General features: G+C 42.9%; 1 protein-coding gene across 2 annotated transcripts in view; it reads right to left on the bottom strand.

Moving 5' to 3' along the window:
• Positions 1-1,716: 1,716 nt before the first annotated feature.
• The window catches only part of LOC138757317 (uncharacterized), a 111,489-nt gene continuing 100,433 nt past the window's right edge, over positions 1,717-12,772 (bottom strand). The window contains exons 6-7 of one of the 2 annotated variants that reach the window (XM_069924444.1): positions 3,702-3,790; positions 1,822-1,908 (exon numbers count right to left, since the gene is read on the bottom strand). In XM_069924444.1, coding sequence (XP_069780545.1) covers positions 3,751-3,790 — 40 coding nt within the window. In that variant the 3' untranslated portion in view covers positions 1,822-1,908; positions 3,702-3,750. Of the gene's footprint in view, positions 1,909-3,701; positions 3,791-12,772 lie in introns of both variants that reach the window. The other variant, XM_069924443.1, reaches the window with a different exon arrangement.

Here is a 12,772-nt window from a genome sequence, read left to right as displayed (position 1 = left end):
TCAAAGAAGTGGGACGTGGCATAGATGATGTGCTTGTTTATTTTTTATGTCCCTTACTTCTTTTTATTTAAGTACCTGAGGTTTTTCAGTTTTTCGCAAGGGTCATTGACCTCATCAGTATTTGTGTATTTGTATAATTTATATGGGTCACGTCTCCAGAATGGAGGACCATCGCCTTCCCAAGATCGTGTTATATGGCGAGCTCTCCACTGGCCACCGTGACAGAGGTGCACCAAAGAAAAGGTACAAGGACTGCCTAAAGAAATCTCTTGGTGCTTGCCACATTGACCACTGCCAGTGGGCTGATATCGCCTCAAACCGTGCATCTTGGCGCCTCACAGTTTGGCGGGCAGCAACCTCCTTTGAAGAAGACCGCAGAGCCCACCTCACTGACAAAGGGCAAAGGAGGAAAAACCCAACACCCAACCCCAACCAACCAATTTTCCCCTGCAACCGCTGCAATCGTGTCTGCCTGTCCCGCATCGGACTTGTCAGCCACAAACGAGCCTGCAGCTGACGTGGACTTTTTACCCCCTCCATAAATCTTCGTCCGCGAAGCCAAACCAAAGAAAAAAGATAACTTTATATAACTCAGTTGCATTGGGCATGAAGGGTGGGGAGTAGGGAGAAGAAAAACAAACTCTGTATGTTTTGCATAAGTGTTGAAAGAAAGTGTATTGTTGTCTGAATTAGTCTTTGAAAATCAAATATAAAATATTCAACAAAAAAAGAACTAATGTTTATTTTCAAAAACTATATTTACCAAGAGATTCTTCATAAACCAGTTACATAAAATCTGAGGACTTTGCCACTCCCCATCCAACCATTCACTCACTTGTAGTTCCAGGCCTCCAACTAACAGGCTTCTATTGGCAAGCTACCATTTCATAAAGCCCACAGGCTGGAGGGTGTCCAAATCCCCTTTCCTGTCTCTATTTTTATAAGTATGGAAGTTCTTGCCTGGGACACAAAAATCAGAAAATTAATTGATCCTTGATACTAGCATTAAATGACAAGTCTACTCTAATTTTTGACAGCAATCATTCTTTTCAAATGGATGCAAGTTCTCAATATGTGCCGAGAGCACTACTACGTAGCAATAAAGATCAAAATTCTTGGCTAATTTCCCTTATTCTGGGAACCTATTCCTGTTTTCACTCAGCTAAATGCTAAAATCAAGAAACCTGTCAGGAGCTGAAGCTGAAACCTTCCAGGAGACTGAGGAAAAACTTCTTTAACTCAGCAGAAAATATTATTGAAACATAGAAAATATTAATGTCAAAATATACAAAGTAAAATCAATGCTTCTCAACCCATGACCCAATCAACACACCGCTGCAGTCCATTGACAACTTTTTATATATTTAAGTTAATAGACTTTCACTTAGTTTGATTATTTAAAAATCCTTAGAGAACATTTCTTGGTGTTGAAATGAAAGAACATTGATTTGCATGGAATTATTAAAACAACACATTTTGAATGGATACACAGGAAGTTAAATTTTGCAGGTGTGAGAATGAAAAAGTGGCTGACAATTCTTAACAGAAAGAAACTTACTATTTTTTTTAAAAAGGTGAAAATCCTCAGTGCAAATTTTGTCATCCATCATGAACTGAATTAAATCAACTTTAAAGGTTATTTTGAATGCAGGATGGTTCGCTAATATATGCACACACACACACACACACACACACACACACAAAGAAATACAGAAATAGATAGGCACTTCATTTATTTTACAATACATGCAGTTCTGAGAAACAAGCTGACACTTGAGTAAAATTAATAATCCAAAAATCTAATGTGCAAATAAGGCAGTAAAGGCAGTGCAGCCCTCTCTTCACCCAACATTTTCTTCATTCAGACCAAAAATGAAGTAAGGGGCAACTTCTGCATTTCGATGAAATCTAAATTTAAAAAAAAATAGTCAGTTTCCACAGTAACTTATCATTTCCTTTACAAATGCAATGAGTTTCATAATATTAACAACAAATTGTATTTCCAATATATTAACATATATAATTTTGTATAACATTTATATATATTTATACACACACCCACACACACAGTGTTTGCAAGTACAAGAGTATAAAGTCATATTGCAGCTATACAAGACTTTGGTTCTCCAACGCTGCACTGGGAGGAATGTGTGTAGTTCTGGTTTCCCCGTGGCAAGAAGCGTATGGATGCTTTGGAAAGAGTTCAGAAGAGATTTACCAGGATGTTGCCTTGGGGAGTGTGAGCTAGGGGAGAGAGGTTGGTCAAATGGGTTGTTTTCTCTTGGTGCTTTAGAGGCTAAGGAAAAACCTGGTTGAAGTTTATAAAATGAAAGGCAGAAACAGTCAGATCTCAGGCCATTGTGGTCGAGACAATTGAATTTTATTTTCTAAACAGGAAGGTCTGCAGATGCTGTGATTGTAGTGCAATATACAAAAATGCTGGAGAAATTTAGCAAGTCATGCTAAAGAGTAACCAACTTTTCAGGCCTGAACACTTAGTCAGAGTATGAGCAAAAAGCAGGCAGGTAAGGGGGGGGGGGGGGGGGGGAAAGAGGAGAGGAAGGGGGAAGGGGGAGGAGCACACGCCAACAGGTCGCCGGTAGATATGAGTGGGAGGGCAGAAGAGAAAAAACCTGAGAAATAATAAGAGGAGAGCATTGATCTCTGAAAAGAGACAGAAAGGAAGCCAGAGGAAATAGGGCATAGGGATCAGAAAAGAGAGTGTTGCTCCTCCAATTTGCAGTTAGCTTCAGTTTGGCAGAGCATGAGGGCATGATCGTGGTGGAGGAATGGTGTGTGAAATTAAATTGGTTGGCCACTGGGAGTTGTGCAGTAGCCCACGCCCCACTTTGCAGGCCAACACAGCAAACACCCGTCGACCACGATGATCGGGTAGACAGCATTCCCATACGCCGCAAGAATAGCAGTCAAATCGACCATTCACCGCCAGCGGATCGCAGGGGGTCCAATCCAGGCCCAAGCATCTGGGATAGCCAATCAGCAGCCGGCCTCGCTCAAACCACGCCCCGGTGATGACATGGCCAGCTGCCTATAAAAGGCAGAGCTGCGGCTCAATAAAGCCAGTGTCGATTACACTCCCTTGGTGTATGAGTCTTCTTTCAACTTCGAGCTATAACCATAGCTGTTATTTCAGCAGACAAAGTGAAGGTGCTGAATGAAACAATCTCTCAGTCTGTGTCCAGTTTCTCCGATGTAGAGGAGGTCACAAAGGGAGCACTAGATGCATTTCACCAATTATTGCTTGATGTTCCCTCAGAATGAAAGATCAGATGAATACAGCTGGAATAACTCAGTTAATAATTTAAACCTCTACCATTTACCTTGTGTAATAAAAATCTCCATATAAATATAAATTGAGATTTTAACCTGCATCTTGAGACACAACGCCAGACTTTAGAAAGCAATGTAGCACAGATGCTAAAAACCTGAAACAGTTCTCATGAAGAATCACTGACATGAAATGCTAACTGAGACTCTAACAGACTTAAGTATTTTCAGCATTTTTTTGTTTTATTTCAGATTTATTGTTATTTGTTTTAATACATGGTACGGTCATGTGAAATTTTTTGTTTGATTTTAATACAAGAACATTAACATGTTAAATAGCAGAAATATGTTTCAAAATGTTTACTGACTGTTCTAACCAGTCTTACTTCAGAACACAAAGTTCAGGCATTCACCTTAATTTTGATGAGAATCCTCACAGCCTACAAATAGAATACCTTTTTGCTAAACACACAAGTAGAAGTCATGCCTCAGTATTTCATGGCTAATGGAGGAAAAACAGTTAACAAAATAAACGCAAGAGTAATATCTTTACTTGCCAATAACAATGAATGAATGAGTATAACACACAATTTAAGTAAACTGGGTATTTGAAATATACACCCACATATTGCTTGAATTACAACTGTGACGTAGCACTGCTGTTTATCCATACTTTTTGGTCAGACAAAAACCCATCTATGTGTGTCAATGTCCCGACCAAACCCACAAGCAATTACTTGCGTAACTACACAAACATATAGCAGGAAATTCAAAACTTGGACTAATCATAACTTATCTTAAAGTACACAAAAAATGTTTTCAGTAAGTTAAATTTGAAATTACAAAGCAGAAATTTGCTCAAACAACCAAACATTTCACAAGCTTCTCAAGAGAAATTACATAGATGATTTTAGTTATTTTATTGCAAGTTATCTGTAAGACAGTTTTCTGAAATTTTAGCTCAGAAAATATGACTCAATTTTGTGACATTTCCATCTGCAACTGATAATTCTCATTATAATTCACTTCCCTTTCCATCTATCCTCCTTTATACTTTCTTTACAAATAGTTTTCTTCTCCAAATACTTTTAAATGATATTATAGTTCCTGCCTTGTTTTTTTTTAACCCCTAACAGTTGCTTGGTCCTCTCCATTGGTAATTGTCTAATGCAAGTTCACCATTATTCATCACCATGGCTGTTTAAGGCATTGGTGAGGCCTGGTTTGGAGTACTGTGCTCAGTTCTGGTCTCCAAATTATAGAAAGGATATAGATATGGTGGAGAGGGTGAAGAGAATGTTTAAAAGGACGTTGCCTGACTTACAGCATCTGGATTACAGGGAGAGATTGAGGAGACTGGGACTTTATTCATTGGAACGTAGACGACTGAGAGGGAACTTGATAGAGGTATTTAAATTATGAAAGGAATAGATAGACTAGACATAAACAAACTTTTTCCCCTGAGGGCAGGGGAGGTTGGAACAAGAGGGCATGAGCTAAAGGTAAGGGGGAAAAACTTTAGGAGAAGTATTCGAGGATGCTTTTTCACTCAGTGAGTGGTGGCAGAATGGAATGTTCTTCCAAATGAGATAGTTGCGGCAGGGTCCCTTCTGTCATTTAAGAGAAGGTTGGATGTGTACATGGGGGTGAGGGGGTTGGAGAGTTATGGGTGGAGAGTGGGAGGGTTGAGCTAGTGGAGTTGTTCTAGTGAACTGGTGTGGACTCGAAGGGTCGACACGGCCTGTTTCCACTCCGTAAACGGTTATATGGTTACATCACCTAAAAAATCCTTAAAGGCAATAATTCAAGTTAAAGCACCCATGGAGACAATGGTGAATTGTTTGAAATATAATCCAACCTTCATAGGTTGGGGCATTGAATCTAAAATTTGGTACATTATGTTGCAACTTTACCAAAGATTGGATACATAGCCTTTGGAATAAGATTCAGGATTACTTTTATTGTCACATAACAATACAGTAAAATGAAACATACATGATATACTTTTAACTTTTGTCTGCCATAAGACAAACAAAGAGTTGCCATGAGCCCAGCGCCTCGAATAATAGGAAAAAGAGAAGCAAAAGAGAGGCCCTTCAGGGTGACTAAGTGTCTGCCAATTCACAGGAGCTCCTGACACAATCAGGAAGCCTTCTGGGAGCCCTTCTTACCTCAGCACCCCTCGAATCTCAATTCTGATACCTGGCTCCCATGAGCCAGTCTCCAGCAGCCTGTAGCCCCACAGCCCATGCAGGTCTCCCGACCATAAGTCACCTGCTGGGTCCCTCAGCGCCTCGCTGGTCCACTGCCATGATCACCATCCTGTGGGCTCATCTCCTATGCTTTTCCTTCTCAACCACGGGTGGTGGTTGGGGGGGAATGTTCTTCTCATTTCTGGTGCCCTGCATCAGTCCACTGCTTCCCTACAACCCCTCGTGGTCCACTGATAAGCACAGGTGCTGCCACTTGCGGCACAGACCCTGCGGTTGAAGGATTTTAAAATGGAACATCATTGGCTCCATTTAAGAGTCCATTTAAACCCTGTATGGACTATCGGCATGAGTACCAGGTGGTTTATCCCTTTGGAGCAGCATCGTGTCTCTGCTCTCATGGGTCCGCACCAGTGGCAGCACAGCTCTTACAGCAGCTCCAGCATTTTCTTTGTGCAGTTCTAGTGGCCACACTGTAGGATGAATGCAGTTGCACTGGAAAGAGTGTAGAATGCAGATGATATGTGTTGGAGGGTAGAGAAGAGGAGAATCATTGGAGTGTTTCCTGAATTGGAAAAGTTTAATTATGGGCAGTGTGATTTGGCAGGCTGGGCTTCTCTTGACTGAAGCAAAGGCAGCTGAGGGCCAAACTGAATGAACCTCACTAAAATACAGTAATGTTTCCCTTGCTCAGGTCTAATTGATCTCTCTCTGTAATCTGTGCTATGTTGTATTTGTGTATTGATTTACTTGCTGGATACCATGCAAAACAAACCTTTTCACTGTACTCCTGTTCAAGTGACAATGAACTTGGCTTGAAGTGTATAAAATTCGAACAGGAACAGCTTGGTGGTCTTTAGTTCTCTGCGAGGGGGAGGAGGAGGCCCCGGCCTCGGTCGAGTGAGGCAGGCGGAGGCCCCGGTCTGGGCAGAAAGAAGGAGGCGGCGGCCCCAGTCCGGGCACAGGGCAAGCAGCGGCGGCCCTGGCCCCGGTCCGGGCAGTATGGTCCGACCTAGGAGGGGAGGCAGGCCCCTCCAGCTCGGGTAAGAAACCTGCATAGGAGAAGGCCACTCCGATATAAAACTTACAACCCAAGGACCTCGCTGCCACATCCCAGCTTGCTTGGCCACGGCACATGAACCATGGGTGTAAAGGGTGGGGCCAGTACTGCGCACACTGCACTCCACCTAAAAGCTCCTTTGCGCAGGCCCGAGGACATATCCACGTTCTCCCCCTCCACGTCCTCCCGCTCAAAAGATGCTCACAAACTCAAGCTAGCATTCTGGAACATCAGAACCATGCTAGACAAGGCTGACAGCCACCGACCTGAATGTCGGTCAGCCCTCATCGCACATGAACTCCTCAGACTCGACATTGACATAGCCGCTCTCAGTGAAGTCCGCCTTGCAGATGTAGGCAGCCTCCAAGAACACGGCACGGGCTACACACTCTACTGGTCTGGCAAGCCTATGGATGAACGACGCCTATCTGGTGTAGGCTTCATAGTCAAGAACTCCATTGCCTCCAAACTCTAAAACCTATCGACAGGCCACTCGGACCGGATCATATCCATGCGACTCCCCCTTCAAAACAAGCGTCGCATCACCCTCATCAGTGTCTATGCTCCAACCCTCTAGGCAGAACAAACAGAAAAGGACAAGTTCTACACTGATCTGCGCAACCTCATCCAACACACCCCTACAGCCGACAACGTTGTCATCCTTGGCGACTTCAACGCTCGCGTAGGCAAAGACTTAGAAACCTGGCCAGGAATCCTGGGCAAGCATGGTGTCGGCAAGTGCAACGACAACGGGCGCCTCCTGTTGGAGCTCTGCGCAGAACAGCGGCTTGTCATTACAAACACACTTTTTCAGCAGAGGGACAGCCTGAAGACTACCTGGATGAATCCCCGATCCAAACACTGGCACCTCCTGGACTACGTCCTGGTGCGAGAAAGAGACAAACGAGATGTGCTCCACACCAGGGTCATGCCCAGCGCGGAATGCCACACTGACCACCGGCTGGTTCGCTGCAAGCTCAACCTTCACTTCAAGCCAAAGTCCAGGAACAGTAAAGCCCCCAGAAAGAGGTTCATTGTTGGAAACCTGCAGTCAGACGAAGTGAGAGGAAACTTCCAGGCAAACCTCAAAGCAAAGCTCGAGGATGCAATCCGCCTCATGGACTCGTCCCCTGAAACCCTCTGGGATCAGCTGAAGACTACCATACTGCAATCCACTGAAGAGGTACTGGGCTTCTCCTCCAAGAAAAACAAGGACTGGTTCGACGAAAACAACCAGGAAATCCAGGAGCTGCTGGCAAAGAAGTGAGCTTCCCACCAGGATCATCTTGCAAAGCCGTCCTGGCCAGAGAAGAAACAAACCTTCCGTCGCGCATGCAGCTATCTTCAGCGCAACTCCGGGAGATCCAAAATGACTAGCCTCACCAAACGAACCCAGCTCAGCGCGGACATTGGCGACTTCAGGGGTTTTTATGAGGCTCTAAAGGCTGTGTACAGCCCCTCGCCCCAAGTCCAAAGCCCGCTGCACAGCTCAGACAGCAAAGTCCTCCTCAGCAACAAGATCTCCATCCTCAACTGATGGTCAGAACACTTCCAATCTCTTTTCAGTGCCAACCGCTCAGTCCAAGAATCCGCCCTGTTCCAGCTCCTTCAACAGCCCCTAAGGCTAGAGCTGGATGAGGTCCTCACCTGGGAAGAGACATATAAGGCAATTGAACAACTGAAAAGTGGCAAAGCAGCAGGTATGGATGGAATCCCCCCAGAGGTCTGGAAGGCTGGCGGCAAAACTCTGCATGCCAAACTGCATGAGTTTTTCAAGCTCTGCTGGGACCAAGGAAAGCTGCCTCAGGTCCTTCATGATGCCATCATCATCACCCTGTACAAAAACAAAGGTGATAAATCAGACTGCTCAAACTACAGGGGAATCACGCTGCTCTCCATTGCAGGCAAAATCTTCACTAGGATTCTCCTAAATAGAATAATACCTAGTGTCACCGAGAATGTTCTACCAGAATCACAGTGCGGCTTTCGCGCAAACAGAGGAACTACTGACATGGTCTTTGCCCTCAGACAGCTCCAAGAAAAGTGCAGAGAACAAAACAAAGGACTCTACATCACCTTTGTTGACCTCACCAAAGCCTTCGACACCGTGAGCAGGAAATACTAGAGCGCCTCGGATGCCCCCCAAGGTTCCTCAACATGGTTATCCAACTGCACGAAAACCAACAAGGTCGGGTCAGATACAGCAATGAGCTCTCTGAACCCTTCTCCATTAGCAATGGCGTGAAGCAAGGCTGCGTTCTCGCACCCACCCTCTTTGCAATCTTCTTCAGCATGATGCTGAAACAAGCCATGAAAGACCTCAACAATGAAGACGTTGTTTACATCCAGTACCGCACGGATGGCAGTCTCTTCAATCTGAGGCGCCTGCAAGCTCACACCAAGACACAAGAGCAACTTGTCCGTGAACTACTCTTTGCAGATGATGCCGCTTTAGTTGCCCATTCAGAGCCAGCTCTTCAGCGCTTGACGTCCTGTTTTGCAGAAAGTGCCAAAATGTTTGGCCTGGAAGTCAGTCTGAAGAAAACTGAGGTCCTCCATCAGCGAGCTCCCACCATGACTACCAGCCCTCCCCCATCTCCATCGGCCACACTAAACTCAAAACAGTCAACCAATTTACCTATCTCAGCTGCACCATTTCATCGGATACAAGGATCAACAACGAGATAGACAACAGACTCGCCAAGGCAAATAGCGCCTTTGGAAGACTACACAAAAGAGTCTGGAAAAACAACCAATTGAAAAACCTCACAAAGATTAGCGTATACAGAGCCGTTGTCACACCCACACTCCTGTTCGACTCCGAATCATGGGTCCTCTACCAGCATCACCTACAGCTCCTAGAACGCTTACACCAGCGTTCACCATTGGAGCAACTTCATCCCTAACATCTAAGTACTCGAGATGGCAGAGGCCGACAGCATCGAATCCACACTGCTGAAGATCCAACTGCGCTGGGTAGGTCACGTCTCCAGAATGGAGGACCATCGCCTTCCCAAGATCATGTTATATGGCGAGCTCTCCACTGGCCACCGTGACAGAGGTGCACCAAAAAAGAGGTACAAGGACTGCCTAAAGAAATCTCTTGGTGCCTGCCACATTGACCACCGCCAGTGGGCTGATATCGCCTCAAACCGTGCATCTTGGCGCCTCACAGTTCAGCGGGCAGCAACCTCCTTTGAAGAAGACCGCAGAGCCCACCTCACTGACAAAAGACAAAGGAGGAAAAACCCAACACCCAACCTCAACCAACCAATTTTCCCTTGCAACCGCTGCAACCGTGTCTACCTGTCCCGCATCGGACTTGTCAGCCACAAACGAGCCTGCAGCTGACATGGACATTACCCCTCCATAAATCTTCGTCCGCGAAGCCAAGCCAAAGAAGTATGAAAACCAAGAGGGTAGAGACTTAAGGTGAGAGGAGAGAGTTGTAAAGAAGATCTGAGGGGAAAGTTTGGTTGAAAGCCAGAATGTGCTGTCAGAGGAGCTGCTGGAATGGAAAACAATCACTTTGTTTGGGGGATATTTCAATATCACTTCAATTGCAAAGCCTAGAAGTATACAGACCTAATGCTGGCAAATGGGATGTGAAGATGGGAAGAAATGTCAGCAGGGACATGGAGGAATGAAGGGCCAGTTACTGTGCTGGATGATAATACAATTTATGACTATGACAAATCTCCAAACCTGACTTCCAATTGACTTCTATAGTGTTCCTGCCAGCAATGGCCAAAGTACCAACAATGTTCCTTTGTCACTGCACAAGTATATTTTGAGTTTGGATCTAACTATTTTGGGTATATTTCTATTCCAAGTTCTTTCTCTCCCTCCTCCCAGCCTACCCAATAATTATGTGCCATTCTCCTACAGCACCGATTATCAAATGCCATTTGGATGTCGATCCACAATCTTGTTTGCAGATTTCTGTAATCTCCTCCAAATCATTGCACAGTTGAGCTCAAAATCAGTCATTATGTTCCTGTCTAATGTATATAGAATAAGGCTCAAGGCACGGCTTCATGGCTTCACTCCAATCGGACCAATATGAAGATACTCCATTGTGTCCATCCATCTGGCCACAGGATAAGTACCATCTGCTTTTGTTGTCATTACCATTCTGACATGTGATGCTTTGCAAGATTCAACTTAATACACATGACATTCATAGAATACTTGCTTTTAAGATGCTGTCAGTGTTTTTTTTAAATGAAGCATAGTCTATGCTTTCCAGATGCAAGCCAGCTGTCCTAGATTAACTTATACCCTTGCAAATGTTCACAAACATGACCCATACAATGATCTTATAGATAGAGCTAATTGATACATATTTTTTCAGTAGACAGTTCTCTTTTTTGAAGAGAATTAAATGATTCCCATTTTTCAGTGTTTTAGCTAATCTCCCATTGCTAAAGCTCTTTGTAATTAATCATCAGTAGCTCAGTTATTCTTCAACCTATTTGAGAGTCCACACCATCTAGACTTTGTGACTCGACTCTATTTCATACTCATTAACTTCTTTTGATTGCATCACTTTCGAATACTGACCTAAACTGTTCCAGATCCTGCTCAAGTTCCCTGAACATTCTGGGGTTTTATTCTTTGAGTGTTATTAAAATAGTATGTCCACATTTTTTACTACTTCATTCACTCTTTCAATCACCATATTATCCCTCAACAATTAAGGCAGGCTTTAACCCTGCACAATATAGAAATCAAGAGAATATCTTGCACAAAGACCTCAAAATTAGGACAAACTCCAATACCTTAAAATTACACTGCAAACTCTGCTATACATGTGTTTGAATTCCTGTGAAGCTGCTTTAACTGTTTTAAAGTAACAAAGCATTTTTTGAACAAGATTTTTTATTTAATATGAAAACCTGAAAGGCAAAATAAACTAAAATGATGAAAAATGCATAAAATTCGCACATCCTAAAATTGAAGTGACAAATTTTGAGCAAATGATTGGTACGAACAGAGGCAAATAAAAACAATATCATAAAACTATTAAAACATATGGACTGAATGTTCTTGTTAGCTCAATTACTAACTTTTAAAATCATCAACATGAACAAAAACTAAATTGATGTAACAATAAAGTTCAATAATTAACTATGCTTCATGTTTGTTTCCTGAAAAAAAAGACATGAAGATATATAATCTTTGACTTTTGTATCATCAAGCCTCCTTCTGCCCAAAAAGCAGATGTACAAATCAATACTTTTTGCTTCCTGTCGCTTACAGGCATTCATTATCACTTGCCTTATAATTTTCACCAGCTGCCTGAAGCAGAGACCAATAAGCAAAGAATACAGCCTAGATTAGTTTCCATTCAAATGATATAAGTTGGCAGAAACAGCTACTGAAGGCAATTTGTAAGATTTTACTTTTTAAAATTTGTACGAATAAGTCTAACGTTACGTGTCTTTGAACGTTATGCTCCTGAGTTATCACTGAAACTTATTTCCTATATTTTAGTAACTTACACAAGGTAGCTCATTTGGCCCTGGGAACAATCACTGCATTATAACTCATTGCACAATAGGCAATTCATTTCCAGCTTGCTGTGGAAACACTTGGCAATGGGATTTTATTCTGCATTTGCCAGTTCATTCAAATGAAACCAATGTTCATACAATAAATTGTCAATAATCATTTCCTTGGTGAACAATTCACTTTTTGACAGATTTATCCTCAAACTACCAAGAAAATCATCTGCGCCTTGAGTGGTACTGTTGCACAACATTCCAACAACCACTTCAGTTGATGCCTGTCACAGCAAAATTCAGTTTGGGGGGTGGGTGGGGGGGAACAGACAATCTTGAACCACGTCTGGGTTGGCTGAAGGGACCTGATCAGCATCCAGATTTAATCCTAATGTTAAACATGTTACTGCCTGATATCAATTGTTTTGATTATTTTTTATTCCATGATTTTATAAATAATTTTATATTGCAACATAGAAATGCATTAAGCTAAAAGGTGGAAATATTTTGTTCTTTAAAAAAATGAAGTAGAACTCTTCCAATCTTAAGCACCTTTTGACATCAAGAGAACCAAACTTTAACATTTTGAAAAAAAAATTGGGCTTCTAACATGTCATTTATTTAACAAAAAAATGTAAGGTTCAAAGACTGAATTAGTTTTCTTTGAAATTCTCAGCTGCAAATATTTTGTTCCACAAAAGGCTTAGCCT

The sequence above is a fragment of the Narcine bancroftii genome, chromosome 3 (genome assembly GCF_036971445.1).
Source record: "Narcine bancroftii isolate sNarBan1 chromosome 3, sNarBan1.hap1, whole genome shotgun sequence".
NCBI lineage: Eukaryota > Metazoa > Chordata > Chondrichthyes > Torpediniformes > Narcinidae > Narcine > Narcine bancroftii.
This window is presented reverse-complemented; position numbering and strand designations above follow the sequence as displayed.